The sequence below is a fragment of the Leptidea sinapis genome, chromosome 2 (assembly GCF_905404315.1).
Source record: "Leptidea sinapis chromosome 2, ilLepSina1.1, whole genome shotgun sequence".
Taxonomy (NCBI): Eukaryota; Metazoa; Arthropoda; class Insecta; order Lepidoptera; family Pieridae; genus Leptidea; species Leptidea sinapis.
In genome coordinates this window covers 19,950,127-19,966,241 of record NC_066266.1, presented here as the reverse complement: position 1 = coordinate 19,966,241, position 16,115 = coordinate 19,950,127, and the positions used below count along the sequence as shown (strand labels likewise).

At 37.6% G+C, this 16,115-nt stretch overlaps 1 protein-coding gene across 1 annotated transcript in view; it reads right to left on the bottom strand.

Annotated features, from left to right (window-relative positions):
* Positions 1-16,115, bottom strand: part of LOC126975383 (uncharacterized) — a 48,544-nt gene that overhangs the window by 14,301 nt on the left and 18,128 nt on the right. Inside the window, exons 11-17 of the mRNA XM_050823260.1 lie at positions 14,896-14,975; positions 11,605-11,717; positions 10,430-10,584; positions 9,452-9,545; positions 7,459-7,565; positions 3,480-3,614; positions 1,031-1,134 (exon numbers count right to left, since the gene is read on the bottom strand). Coding sequence (XP_050679217.1) covers positions 1,031-1,134; positions 3,480-3,614; positions 7,459-7,565; positions 9,452-9,545; positions 10,430-10,584; positions 11,605-11,717; positions 14,896-14,975 — 788 coding nt within the window. The remainder of the gene's footprint in view (positions 1-1,030; positions 1,135-3,479; positions 3,615-7,458; positions 7,566-9,451; positions 9,546-10,429; positions 10,585-11,604; positions 11,718-14,895; positions 14,976-16,115) is intronic.

Below are 16,115 nucleotides of genomic sequence, written 5' to 3'. Positions count from 1 at the left end.
ACCGAAACATACTTGGCTAAAGAGCCCCTGCACCTAGGGCTGTCCGTTAAGTCGATTGTAATAGGTATTTGTTTAGTGATGTGTGACCCGTGGGGGTGCCGGCCATGATTCGGATGTCATGTCTGTTGAGGCTGATAAGTCTACGTGTCAGTTTGGGTGATAGTGCAGGAATCGCCTTATTCTACTGTCTACAGCCTGAGAGATTTGTACATCAGGTTTTGTGTAGGCTGTTGGTGAGAGAACGTATCCATGACCGCATGTGTCTGAAGGGCAGTGGCAGGAGTGGCCCTGGGCCAGCCACTTGGGTCTCTGACCCCCGCCTTGTGTTCCAACCACTGTGTTCCTTGCTCCATTTCAGAGTTACCCAGTTGTTAGAGGCAGCTCGTTCTAAGGATTGATAACTCTCGTATATCAGCGCAGAGTTATAAGTATTGCTCCTGAGCGCAGTCAGTACCGCCACACTATATATACCACATAGGTAACACAAATTGTATTGGAGCGACCACCCTCAGACTTTTCAATAATAAATTTTTACTGTGACAAATTTAAAAAAAAAAAAACAAGTTTCTAAGCTTTTTCGCCCGTCACTCTCAATCGAAACATTAACGGCCTTACAAATAAACTTGGTATAAAGTTATACCTTAGAAAAAAACCAAAATGTTTACATATAGATATTTTACTTATGATTGGTTTATTCAAACGTATAACGTTTCAGAGTTTATTTGAAAGGCTGCCTGAGATTCGTTAAACTTCAGAATTATCATTGTATTGACAGTGTTGTCAGCAATACAGTCCACTCTTTTCATATAACTTTATATTAAGTTTATTTGTAAGGCCATAAAGTTACAACAAATACGATAATGGACGATAAGTTAGCCCAGGCCGTGCATAAACTATCGACCATCTCGCAAACTTTAAGGAATGGAACGACTCGCCCTACGACGTCGCCACAATCAATGAACTTATGATCGAATTAATAACATTACCAAGTGTTTATTCATATTTAATATTTCTGTATCGTTTATCTCACCCGGTTCGTAAAACACCTCGTCCAGTTCAGCTCGTAAGTTGAGAGTGAGAAGGTGGTTCAGCATCGACGGTTCAGGGTCTGGAGGAGGGGCGGCCATCACAAATCTGGAGAAACAATATAAAGCATTGAAAATCTTAGAATTATTATTGTTTGGCTTGATGGCGTATCCTTTTTAGAGATGAAACGGATATCCGGTAACTATCCGGTATCCGGCCTATCCGGCGGCCTTAATACTATCCGGCCGAATACTGGATAACTACCTACTATTCGGCCGGATAGGCATCAAGCCGAATTAAAAAAAAACTGTATAAAAAATATATTTTTAAGTAATTATTTGCTTTATTTAGTTAGTTTTAGTATCACTAAAGAAATATAATTAGTTATAGTTGTAAATTTTTAATCACACCATAGAAAAAAATTAATTAATTAGTACTCATACTGCACTACAGGCAAATTATGGTGGATAAATACTAATTTCTCTGCATTGAGAGGTAGCAAGCGGTTTCGCTTCTCTCAACCGAATCTAACCGAGTCTACTCGATCGTTCGCGCGCCGCCTACGCAAGTCTGTGTTTGTGTGTGCGATACACCAAACGGCTAAGTTCCGCCGGATATTCGGCTATTCGGCCACATGGTTAGCCGAATATCCGGTATCCGGCCATCAGAAACCAAAGAATTTGTAACTGCTGAGATCATTCACCACAAACAACACTGTTAATGTATCTAAAACAAAAAAGACATACACAATATATGTATACAAAGGGTTAGTTGGTTAAAAACTAATTAATGAGTGAACATATAATATAAACAAAAGGGGAATTTAAAAAAGAAAGGAAAGATATCAGGAGCTCATGAAGAGAAGAAGAAGGTTGAGGGCAACTGAAAAAGATGTGATTGGGAGTTCATCAAGTCCACACTCACAAAGAGAGCTGTCTCTTATATGCAGCTTAGCCAGATGGACGGGGGTACACGCATGGCCTAGATTTAATCTACAGATTGTACTTGTAACGCGTTTATGTGTATGTATGAAATGGCAGAACCAAGGACGAGTAGGAATTGAGGCAGGGGTGGGACAGACGCCTTAAAGTGACGTTTTCAGAAGACTGTAGTGCCATCTGTTAGTTGGCCCGAAAATGAAAGCTTTGGCAGCTGTCACTCGCTTTGAAACCTTTCAACTTTCCTTTATTTGTGTTACTGCCCACTGGTCATCAAATGGCGGCTACGCCTAGTGTTTGCGCGTGTATGTAGCTCTCGTGTTCCATTTTGCAAATTTACACTACTAAATCTATCCTTTATGTTCTATGTTGTGACAAAATTAGATGACTAACTCTACGCGCAATTTCAACATGGTAAAAAATTGCAATACCTACATTAAAAAGTAGAGTTAGTTATTTAATTGCGTCAGAACAATAAAAATGAATTTTATAATTTCGAGCTTATATATAGTTATTTTTGGGGCCAATCTACAGATGGCGCCAGCTTTCAAATAGACAGCTCATAATGCGTAGAGAGGGCTCTCTTTTCCCTATATATTATTATACTCTTTGAATTGAGGATTGAACATCAGCAAAGAACTTAGAATTATATCTGACGGCGCGTTTGATAAGATTGAACGAAGTGTCAACTGTCAGTTGACACTGTCGTAGACGCTTTGATTCAGCCTAGCGACACTCTCTAAGAAGAAAGCGATTGTATGAAACATTGCAGTCATTGATAGATTGACAGATGACAGTTATAATCTTGTAAAAAACGGAGATAGCGGAATACCACTACGTTTTAAGCAGCTGTTCGCTTTCAAACTTAGTCGGATTACACATTGTCGCCTTAATGTAATTACTATTTCAATTTTTCTTATGTCAAATGACTGCACGTTTCATACATTTGAATGAATCGCTTTTTTCTCAGAGAGTTTCGCTAGGCTGTGGGTATAATATCTCCTGAATGCATCATGGACGCCTATGATATTATGTGGAAAAATAAAGTAATATGTGTTTAACACTGACTGTGTGATGTTACCATGAAACGAGCTAAAGCCATAAACTTAGTGTAGGCTAGGCTAAATTTAAAATGTTCATGTGTGCTAGTTTTACAGATGTGTTAGTGAAGTGTGTAGTATTTTGATTTTGGTCAATCCCTATGAAAAATATTGATAAATTGCGTCATATTCACGGAAACTTATTATCTAACACATATTTTCTTATATAAAATGTAATATTTAGTATTTTACTTAGTGCATAATAATTATGTTTTAAGAAAATATACATCACGAAAGGAGACTAATGGACACTAAATTGTTTCAAAACGGTTTCTCGATCTTATCAATTCCGTCTCCTTTTCGCATGTAGGTTTTAATGTCAGGATAGTTATCTCACCTTCACACGGTTCGTCTATTACGGGTAGTTTACTAAGTCTATGGCAAAATCATAATTTTTGACAGCGTGTCTGGTTACCTCTGTTGTGTTATGACGACATCCCTGTCACTGGTGGCGTACAGCAACGGATATCCTGCCCGCTCGCACCAGCCGTCCCACGCGTGTTCAGGGGCTTCGCCTCCGCCTTCCTGTTGGAGCGCCCGCCATAGATCTCTGAACAAACATAAACACTTCAGCTAAATGGATAAAGGTACGTACAAATTACGACGGCATACTATCGAACATAGGCGACACGAACATTGCTGCCCTTGTGGGTGTCGACAAATTAGTACATGCGGCGGCCTCTATACAGTAACCCAGCCAGTAGGGACTCACGAGCGAGCAGTTATGCACGCGCGTGCTTAGCTGTCACCTACTTCACAGATCAGACCATTATTTTAAAAATGGGGAAACATAAATAAATCAAAGCATATAAAAGGTCACTGTGATCCAAATTTAAATTTAATAAGCTTCCTAAAGACGCTTAAATAACCTAATTTAAAGTGAATATTATTATATAGAAATTACCATTCACGATAGTTACCTATTTATTTCCTATATACTAAGTAAGGTTTCACTATTTCTTTTTCTTCCAACCCATACATTACTGCAACTGTTGTAGGATTAACAACGAAAGAATATTGATTTAAAATTATGATTTTGTACCTATTTGTAATATAGAAAAAAATTAAGCTATTCTTATAAGATGACTTTATAGCAGGTAGGTACAGTTTTAGGTAAAAAAAGTCAACCCTAATGTCGTCAGAAGAGGTAAGAGTCACGCGATAGAAAGAGAGGCAACTTCTAGGTGAATAAAAATGTTAGTAGCGCTGTGCGATCTGAATTACACCTTATTGTATGACCGCAAAGGTCCCTATTTCTTTAATTAATATTGCGAAGTGAAACTTCCGTACTTGTACTATATCATTGTATTATGCTACTATAGTATTATTATAGATTTCGTAAAAACTGACAATTGACCATGAAATTGACTGTTTTGATACTAAAAATGGTATTGTATTGTCTCCAGGTGACAGAAATCTTAAAGTTGTCCCTAATTTGGTTTACAAGAATGAACTGGTCTGTCTAGCCACCGCACCTTGTTGAAGCTGGATCTTTGTATGGATATGTAGTTAAATTAATTTTGTTCTATTAAGGTAAATGCTCAAACACACCCCTCTTCTCTTCTTCCATTTTCTTTTTCACACTTTTCGTTCACAAATAAAATTTTAAAACAAAATTTTATGAACGATTCGGGACTCGAACCCATGACCTCTCGCGTTCCGTGCGATTGCTCTCCTAACTGAGCTAACCATTCGAGTGACACATCGTCATAAAATCTTGTATGCTTTGTTCAACTCTCAAATTTTATTTGTGTATTAATCCCAGATGTGATGGTTATCACTTTAAAAACATAACAAATTGTTTACATTTCGTTACAAAATTGACAAAATGATTGTATACTGAAATTGAATAACTTGGTAGCAGCTATAAACTCCACTTCCGTCTTGAAGGACTGCCGCTCAATAAATGATCACAGACGATCGTGGGGTAGGGTTGCTAACTATAAGTAAAAGTCAAAAGTATTATACGAGTACTGTTTTTCACTAAATTATACTTTTTACTGTTGAACAAAAATAAAGTAAACAAAATACTATTTCAGCATGCTAAGACATTATGTGTTATACTTACTCGCTCACACTTTGTTTTATTTAGTCAGAGGGCGCTCACTGCTGTACAGCGTGAGCGTAAATCGCAAACAAATCACCCCGAGTTTCTAAACGAATTTGTCAATATTCAATAGAAGTCAAGAATTGCCAAAAGAAGTTCAATAAAATATGTTATTAAAACAATAAATAAATAAAATACTGTTAATTTTTCTAAAACACTGTTTAATATTCTTCACAGACCTGAATATACTTTTAATCGTGTAAAAAAAGTTGGCAACCCTATCGTGGGGACGCTTACACGATGATCAACGTTTAACTTGCCGAAGACAGACGATCATCGCCGATAGTGTAGAGGAGGTGACGAATAAAACTCAACTCGTGTTGAACATAGGCTCGGCTTATACACACCCTAACTCTCAAAACATCTCCTTCAAATATGTGCAAAAGAGACGATGGCTAATCGTCTTAATATAGTAAGTAAATCACTGTATTTATTTTATTCATTACATTGGCGTACTATATACAACTAAACTTACAATCGCCTATTAATAGGTCGTCAAAATAATGTCCGAGCGGCGTTGTATATTTGTATACATTAAATTATACATATAACATTAAAACATTCATTCAAATTAACAACTTATTTCGTGGCAGTAAAGTTAAAAGTTTATTGTATACGCTCATTAGAAGCTCGGATGCGAACACGAGGCAAGAACAGTTTGTTGTAGCAATTGAAATGTTAATATTTAGTAAAATGATTAAAAATGTCAAGTTAGTTCCACAATTTTGTTAATTCAAAGGGGCAACCCTTGATTAAGGATTGGTCTCTAGACCTACCGATAAGAACAATGACTTTTCTATTACGGCAACTATTTGATTCTTGTGTGCGTGGCATCTTGACGCTCAATGGCATCTTTCAAATTTTGTAACACACGCTTCGTGTTATTTTACATTGATATTAATAAAATGCTAAATTCTGATGATATGTGATCCCAATGTCTTTCTTATTTCTTGTAGTACTAAGTTTACAAAGTTTTACTACGCAACCCGGCATTTTAGTTTCAATTATTAGCAAAGTTTGACAGTGGCACGTCAACGTCACACATTGTTCGGAACTGGCTCGAGTACGCCCACTAGGACGAAGTATTAATTGCCGCACCTTGCGACTGCACAAAGTGCGCAACTTTATTTTTTACGAAAATAAGGGAGAGACGGGCAGAACGTTCAGCTGATGGTAATTGATACGCCCTACCCATTACAATGTAGTGCCGCTCAGGATTCTTGAAAAAACCCAATTTTGAGCGGAACTACAATTGCGCTCATCACCTTGAGACATAAGATGTTAAGTCTCATTTGCCCATAAATTTCACTACCTACGGCGCCCTTACGTCGGAAACGAAAATTATCTTAACGTAACTTACCGGACTTTTTCATTTTCTTCAATATGGATAGATCTCTTTGTACACCATTAAACATATATATTGTTATGGACATTAATATGACTCCATTTTTTAATTGAAAACTTCTTTAGGGAAAAAAATCTAATGGGTTCGCGTCACCGACATGCTCATGACTGGCGCACGCGGTAAAAAAATAATTAAAAAAATATATATATAGTTAGACACTTTTTGGATGGGTGAAATCTAACGTGTTCGCGTCACCGAAATGCTTATAGCATTATATATGTAGTTATACAGCTGACGTATTGTGCAACATTAGTACTGTGTATATCTTATGAATGAAAACTAAGCTCTTTTGAATCGCCACTACAAATATTTCTTATAAATTACTGAGTTTACCATATTATGTTCGTTAAAAGTTGAGCTCATGAGAAGAACATATAAGAAACTCCACTCCACGCCACTCTTTTCAATCAAATAGAGTATTTTATAATGGCTGTAATATACATAAGAAATTCGTTTGTAAGGTGCTGCATCCAAAATATGAATCATGTTTAACTAATATCAAATATTTCATAAAAAGTAAAAAGGAATAAATTGTATATATATAAATTATCGTATATTGGGTGCATCAACCTTTAGAGCTTGAATTCATTGTTTGTGTAAGAATGCTTCGTGAACATGTTGGTCGTGATTACTGTCACAATTAGTAATTGCATCCAAGAAATACAATGATTTGTTAACTATAACAGGTCAACACAAGCAGCACCAGTCCAGGAGTTGACGCATGGACCAGCTATCGTTCCCCTAGCACACATTTGAGGGAAGGAGGCGACTTGGCACACGACACTGCCACAAGCAATGCCATTCAGTGCATGACGAACCATGTTATATGAAATGTTACATCTGCCAATTTTTTTAAAGAATTAGTTGAGAAAACTCTCTTACCGAGCATCTGCGCTGGCAGTCCTATGATCCCTCAGTAACCTCGCCAATGCTGCCCTTCCGGCAGATAACCCAGCTGCTTCAATGGCCATACTGACTATAGCGCCACCCTGGAACCACATAAACAATGACATTTAAAGAGACTACCTCTTAGCGGTACCAAATTCCAAATGTAACATTTCGAGGCACGAAATATGACACCACCGTTACATATGAACATCGACGAAATCCACATTACCTCAATCAATTTCTCGCCTTATTTATTTATCAGGAAATGCTTTTTTACTTTGAACTTATAATAGAACAAAAGTCCGTGAAATTCTGTACAAATAAGAACAATGACAATGGGATGTCCGCATACAAAAGTTAACGGAAAAACGGTGCGAGGACTCCGGTCTTTATCAGCTGGCGACGTGATAGTGAAGCGCACAGAATTTTTGTTTTTTTTTTCTCGAAGTTATACCCAATATTTGGTAAGGTTGCTATTTTTATATACTAATAGACTATAGTTCCAAGATATTACAATAAATATAATGGAATGATATATATAGTCTTTGTTAATATAAATTCGACTTGAAATAGGGTCCATTCAAATTTAATAAGGAAGCGTCGTTTCTTTTGTCTGTGTTTTATTATTTATATATTTTGGAATATGTTGAAATATGTTTACATGACTTGAAAAACTATCGTAAAATATATTTCAGTAGTTATTTTCTTCAAATATAGCGAAGTTACATTTTAAAACATACACAAGCGATCTTGCACTTCAAGGTCGATCAAGGTCAAGGGATTCTTTTTAGTCTTTCAGAATGAATATCTCAAATTATTACTATGAAAGCTTGTATAATTTAGTTTTGTTTTAGAAAGAAAATATAAAGTTGATTATAAAACCATTAGCACCAATAAATAAAACCAATTTTTTTCATCGAAAATACTCATTTATTCCAAAATTTAACGGTTTTTCAATTTTATGTGTTTAAAAACAGATAATAAAATACAATATGAATAATTTATGCATGGTCTTAATGTTTGTATTGATAGTTTTAGATACATTGACTGAAATAATTATCCTAACTATAAGCATTCTTTTGCTACACGTAAAATAATACGCATAGATATACTTTCAAGCGCGTAAAATTCGTTCGATAATCAACGGATTTTAAGCTTAGAGAGATCGGATTGCAAACGGCTAGACCGACACTGTAGTGTATTGACATCTAGTCTGTACTGAGTATGTGTTAGCAATCATTGTCACTGTCATGACATCAACGACATCAACAGTGACATTAACCGTGTGACATTGAGTGCTATATAAGGAATGCACAGTACAGCGGAAGGCCAGTCCATAGCAAATAGCCAGGTTTTCCCAGTTTCCTGGATCTTTCCCCCCCCCCACAAACCTCATGTATTAGTTAATAAGCATAATAAAGTTTTATCCCTCAATACGTAGATAGGGTTGTAGAAATAAGATTTCTGATACCTACATATATAAGGCTTAATTGTAAATTACTTTAATAAGTAGATTTAAGTAATTTTGTATATATATTTTAATATCAAATATAGAAATTTGGAATTTGAGTTTTTTTTTTCGGAAGGCCAGTTCCAATCGGATATCGATTGCGAGCGGACGTCCCCGGGTGTAGTGCTACATAGTAAAGATTAGTTGTTTCACTCGTGACCTAACGACAATACAGACCTAAAAACTATTTTTTGGCGTCTATGGAGGGTAATAAATATTATGGTATAAATAATATATATGGGGTGAATAAGTGTCCGTCAAAATGCATTAAATTAGGGTGGCGCCACACTAGCATCAGGGTAAATCTTTAAAAAAAAAGCCTAATATATTTTTTTGTAATTCTTTGAGGCTCTCATTATAGTACTGTTTCTATAGCTATATAAGATATAGAAACAGCCATATTATTTATATATAATAAAAATAGATTTATACTCATTATAGTTCGCAAGTATACGCACACATATTTTTGAAAATTACCTTATGTTTAGATAAATCATCTGCCGCAGCCTCTATGTCTGCTCTGTCTAAGCGCGGGGAAGCCACTGCCCGTACCATGTTACTGGAGTCCAACCTATACATAAATACATATTTTAGACTTCATGTCATTAATATTACACGCTTGTTCAAAAATGGTATTTTAATGGGGTATGTGAAAAACTCTCAGATTTAACAGAAAATAACTATTGACAGAACCGTCCCACTGACATTGTAAGGAGTTGAGGAAGATATATATAAAACATACTAGCTGACCCGCCAGACCCGTTGTTCTGTAGATAATAAAATTATCTGAATTCTCTCATAGAAAATATGTCCATACAACACAAATATTGAAAATTAAAATAATTGTGGGTCCCAAATCAAAATAAGAAAGTGAATTTGACTATTTTTTATGAAAATAAGGGACGAGACGAGCAGGACGTTTAGCTCATGGTAATTGATACGCCCTACCCATTACAATGCAGTGTCGCTCAGGTTTCTTGAAAAACCCAAAAATTCTGAGCGGCACTACAATTGCGCACGTCACCTTGAGACATAAGCTGTTAAGTGTCATTTGCCCAGTTATTTCACTAGCTACGGCGCCCTTCAGACCGAACCACACTAATGTTTACGCATGACTGCATCACGGCAGAAATAGGCGCCGTTGTGGTACCCATAATCACTGGTGAAAATACAAGTAATATAACAGTAGCTTAACTCAGTAGACTCCTTGTATTTTATACCTACGTCTGGGCAGAGTGCTAGGGTTGGTACATACAAAAAGAATTACGACGCGGACGGCGCGGCGCAGCTAATTTAACTCGAACAGCGACCAGTCTCGGCGGTGTACGGCGTGACATTCAATAGTTTTGTCTCCCCAAGATTGCTTAGAGGCGGTGTAAGTCATGTATATGTGTGGGTGCGTCGATACTGTTTTACTACTGTATTGTGCTATAAGTAAATTATATTGTAACTTACGTCAGTGCGGGCAGTATGTGGTCTAACAGCAACGTGTCTTCCTGTCGTTCCGCCACCGTTCCGAAAGGTGGCGCTTTCTCGCTGAGAACAGACGTCAGAGCCTCGATAAGCCACTGGGAGTTCCACCATCTTGGGGACACCAGGCCTCCAAACCACTGGAAATCAAACTTACGTTTGTATATGCGAAAAAACCGCCAGACTAACGTGGAACTGGGCTGGGCATGTATGTCGGATGCACACAGACCCATGGGCATAGGCCGTCACGAATTGGGTGCCTCAAGACGGGCATAGACATCGAGGCAGACTTCGAAAGTGATTGTGTGACGAGCTGGCAAAGGACGGAGATCAATGGAGTAAAGCAGGGAGGCCTTTGCACTGCAGTGGGTTCCGATAGGCTGATAAAAAAAATGTATATATGGTGGGCTCATATTTCCACAATAATAATAATTGGGTCCATTGTGCGTGCAGACTTGGCTGATTACTCCAACCAGCTTTTAGAAGATCAGAACTTTCGCAAGTTCACAGACCTCTCTGGACGACTTCATCCGAAGATTTGTGCCCGTTGTTCGGCCACTCCTGTATATTCCAGGTTTCAACTATCGTTGACTTTTCTATCCCAATAAACTTATCGACGGTAACTCACCTTATCCGTACACGCTGTCTGTCAATGGGAGGACGTCTAGCTTACCAGCGATAGAAGTTAGTATGGAATTTGCAATTCACGCGTCCCAATCGGGTATATTGGGACAGCTTCCGATTATTTATTAGACAGCTAATTACGGTCGATAGTATATTGGGAACGGCGGTAAGTGATCCGACAGTCTGGGACTAGATTATGATTATTTTATAGTAATAGCAATTACAGTACAATATTGTATATTTGATTAAAAAGACCGCAAAAAATATGTTGGGAGAGTTTCTTGCGCCTCTTCTTCCCTCTCAGAGCGCCATTTGTTTCCGAAGCGGTAGTAGTGTCTAGAATATTATAAATGATATCAAAAAGAATTCTAAAGAAATCCATTTAGACGAAAAAAATTAAATGTCTTTTAGTGTGCACGACAGCCACGTCTTACACTCGTAATGCGTCAGTCACTTTGTTTTAGTGTGCGTGCGTTGCTAAAAAAATAGAGGCTAACAGTTCACCCCTATTTTTTTTCTAAGGGTTGCACCCTCACCTGTTGCGCTAATAATCTCGCGATGACCTTGGTGTCTGACAGCGTCGCTGGTGCTAAGGTGATGAGGCCCCAGCCTTCGGAGAAGCTCGTACCACTGTCTATCACCACTATGTCTGAAAGTATTTTAAGTGTCACTTTCCCGACTCTGAACTTAAGCATAAAAATAAAATAAAGAAGAATAAGATTAGTAACACCAGAGGAATCACAGGAGCGTTGCCTTTAAGGAAAGTGTACGCGCTTTTTTTGAAGGTACCCGTGTCGTATCGTCCCGGAAACAACGCACAGGAAGCTCATTCCTCAGCTTTGTAGTACGTGGAAGAAAGTTATTTGAAAACCGCACTGTGGAGTACCACCACACATTCAGATGGTGGGGATGATATCCTAACTTGTGGCGTATCGTGCGAAGGTCTAGGAAAAAAGGAATTCAGCGACAGGAATCAGGTGAAACAGCTCTTCAAAACACGCGCGACTCGTTACTCCCGACATAAGTGATAACTTAAACTAATCTAAGTTGAACTATTTAATATTAAAATGGTTTAACTTGAGAAAAGCTTAGGTTATTACATAAATTTTATGTATATGAATATGATAATCTAAGGAAAGATTTTAATCATAAAATCTTTTATAGATTAAAATATATTTTATCCTTAGTTACAATTCTTGAAAATGTACATTATAATTTTGTGTATGTACATTATTATTATAATTATTTAATCCTATAAAAGTAACAATTGGTTAGAGTGGGAGAGAGCCTGCCTACCGCTGTCGTATGCGAGAGCGAAAGGGACGCCAGACAGACTGGCGCCGTAACGCGTTACGTCAAATAATATATAATAGTACAAGTACGGAAATCTCACTCCGCATAATCAATTAAAGAAATAGGGACTCTTACAGTCATAAAATAAGGTGTAATTCAGATCGCGCAGCGCTATTAACATACATTTTTATTCACATAGAAGTTGCCTCTCTTTCTATCGCGTGACTCTTACCTTTTCTGACGACATTAGGGTTGATTTGTTTACCTAAAACTGTACCTACCCAGTATAAGTAGGTTATAAATCAATATTCTTTCGTTGTTTAACGTAGATTAGTTGTGCGTTGGATAACCACGACATAGTCAGCTGATTCTTTCTAATTCAAATAATTCTATTCAAAATTGAACGTCTTATCCAAAGAGGATGTAAATACTACGTAATAAGAAGGCGCTAAGTAAAAATTTCAATTTAGTTTAGTGTGAAACTTATATAATGGCTACGAAGTATAATCCGGCTAAGTTTGAAAGCGACCAGTCGCTTAAAACGTAGTGGATTTCGGCTATCTCCGTTTTTTACAAGATTATAGTCGTAATCTGTCAATCTATCAATGACTTCACGTTTCATACGATCGAGTGAATCACTTTTTTCTTAGAGAGTTTCGCTAGGCTGGTCATTTGACAGTTTATACCAAAAACGGGCGCAAGAAACTCAGCAGGATTTTCCGTTTGGAGTCTCACTTCTTTTGGCGCATTAAAATTATCAGAGTGAATATTGACGATGCGCGCGCACACCGTCACGCTAATTCGACACCCTGACTTTAGCTGGTCAACTAGACCATTCATATCATACTTCAGCTACCAAGCCTCTTGTAACTCATATGTCAACTGAACCACAACCAATGGACGAGAATTAAATTTAATTTCAAAATTAAATCATTTAATTCTAATTATATAAAACTATTTAAATGGTTCTTAATAAACATTATTTAACTAAATTATATAATATAATAATAAAAATATACTTTTTGAAGTGGAACTTCTTTAGAATCGTTGTGATTTCAAACTCGATGAAACGAAAAAATAAGTCCTTAGAGGCTTGTATCGTACAGGTTTTTTTAAATCCATTATGGCCGCCGCGCAAAATTATGATTTTAACATTATGGATATCGTATCCGAGGTACTCGAGGGTGCAGAGAACGAATTTGGGAGTATTTTTTGAAATCCAAGATGGCCGCCATTCAAATTTATGATCTCAACAATATAGATATCGAATCCGAGGTACTCGAGGGTGCACAGAACGAATTTGGGATCATTTTTAAAATCCAAGATGGCCGCCGCGAAAATTTATGATTTTCACCAATATGGATAGCGAATCCGAGATACTCGAGGGTGCAGAGAACGAATTTGGGATCATTTTTAAAATCCAAGATGGCCGCCGCGTAAATTTATGATTTTCAACAATATGGATATCGAATCCGAGGTACTCGAGGGTGCAGAGAACGAATTTGGGAGTATTTTTTGAAATCCAAGATGGCCGCCATTCAAATTTATGATCTCAACAATATAGATATCGAATCCGAGGTACTCGAGGGTGCACAGAACGAATTTGGGATCATTTTTAAAATCCAAGATGGCCGCCGCGAAAATTTATGATTTTCACCAATATGGATAGCGAATCCGAGATACTCGAGGGTGCAGAGAACGAATTTGGGATCATTTTTAAAATCCAGTGTGTATATGTGCCAATAAAATGTCACGAAAATGTGGAACATTTTTATCCAAGAAGAGGGAGAGGTAGATTGAGACCGATTGAGATAGAGTGAGAAAGGGCGAACGTAGCATGAAGCACATGGCACTGCTAGTAAGTAGAACAACTTGCCTACTAGAGTTATATCGTACAGGTTCAGCGCGCGGTCGCGAAAACATAGAACATCTTCTCCATTAGCTTTGTATCGTGCAGGTATAGCGCGTGGTCGCTAGTAATGAGCTCATGTAATAATTTCTAATATTGACAAAAAACAGGTTTTGAGAACAGAATATTTAAGAACAGATAATTGATATAAACGAGATTTAAAAATTTATTTTTCCAAAGAAGTTTCACTTCTCACATGTGTACTTTGTACGCACGCCTTTCTTTTTATAAATTTTTCGTTACAATATTTTTTATTTAAATAGCCTGAAAGCGGTCGCTCAATCAAAAATCGTAGCCAAGGTTTTGTAGTGTGGGATACCCAAAGCAAAGAATATAGTTAAAGTACGGAAGTCTCACTCCGCATAATCAATTAAAGAAATAGGAACTCTTGCGGTCATACAATATGGTGTAATTCAGATCGCGCAGCGCTATTAACATACATTTTTATTCACCTAGAAGTTGCCTCTCTTTCTACCGCGTGACTCTTACCTCTTCTGACGACATTAGGGTTGACATCTTTACCTTAAACTGTACCTAATTATTATAAGGCCATCATATCAAAATAGCACAGTTTTTTCTATGATATAAATATGTAATCTAAACAATAACTTATGTAAATACTTACCAAACTTAGGCAACGGGTATGTTGTATTCAGCTCATACGAATACAGCTGTAGTGTTTTCTGAACCCATTCCAAAAGTGGCCTGAAATAAATTAATTTATAAATATAAACAAAACGAAAAATCTTATGTCTAAAAGTTAATTTTCGTAATGTTGTAACACATTTTTTTAATAATCCAGTTGGGCAAATCCTATTTCGGGAAACAGGTCACTCGTTGAATCCAACTCAGATGGGCAGCGTTCGGGAAGCTCCGTAAAATCTTCTCGTCCAAAATATAGTGTCTGAAGACGAAGGTTTTCTACCAGTGTGTGTTGCCAGTACTACTTACGGAACGCAGACGTGCTTATAACTATGGCCCTTATGAGGAAGCTCATGGTCGCTCAGAGGGCAATGGAGAGGGCTATGCACGGAGTTTCCCTGCGAGATTCAATCAGAAATGAGGAGATCCGCAAAAGAACTAAAGTCACTGACATAGCCGAAATGATTGCGAAACTGAAGTGGCATTGGACATGGCACATAGCCCGATGGACAGATTTCCATTGGGGCAGTAAAAGCATCGAATGGCGACCACGTACCGGAAGACGTAGTGTGGGTAGGCCCCCCACAAGATGGACCGACGATCTGGTTAAGATCGCCGGAATACGAGGGCAGCGCAGGAGTGCCTTCCAGTTAAAATGGATGGATGGTAAAACATATTGAAGGTTCATTTTCGATTGTGATGAAGTTACGTTCTGATTTAAGTAAATCGTATGATGCGTATTCGTGTAACAAGATTGAACTTCAATTGTTGCAGAATTTTGACGTTTGGTTTAGTTGACAATTTAAAAATTCATTATTTTTTTATGACAATAAGTGACGAAACGAGCGTAACGTTCAGCTGATGGTAATTGATGCGCCCTGCCCATTACAATGCAGTGCCGCTCAGGATTATTAAAAAACCCAAAAATCCTGAGCCGCACTACAATCGCGCTCGTCACCTTGAGAGATAAGATGTTAAGTCACATTTGTCCAATAATTTCATTAGCTACGGCGCCCCTCAGACCGAAACACAATCATGTCCGAAAAACAAAATTACACATTACTGCTTCACGGCAGAAAACGTCGCCGTTATGGTACTCATAATCTACCCGGCATCCTGTAAATGCCCTTACGGCCGTTCCCAATATTCAGTCTATCTCTCACTTGAAATAAACTTATCGACGGTAACTCACCTTATCCGTAC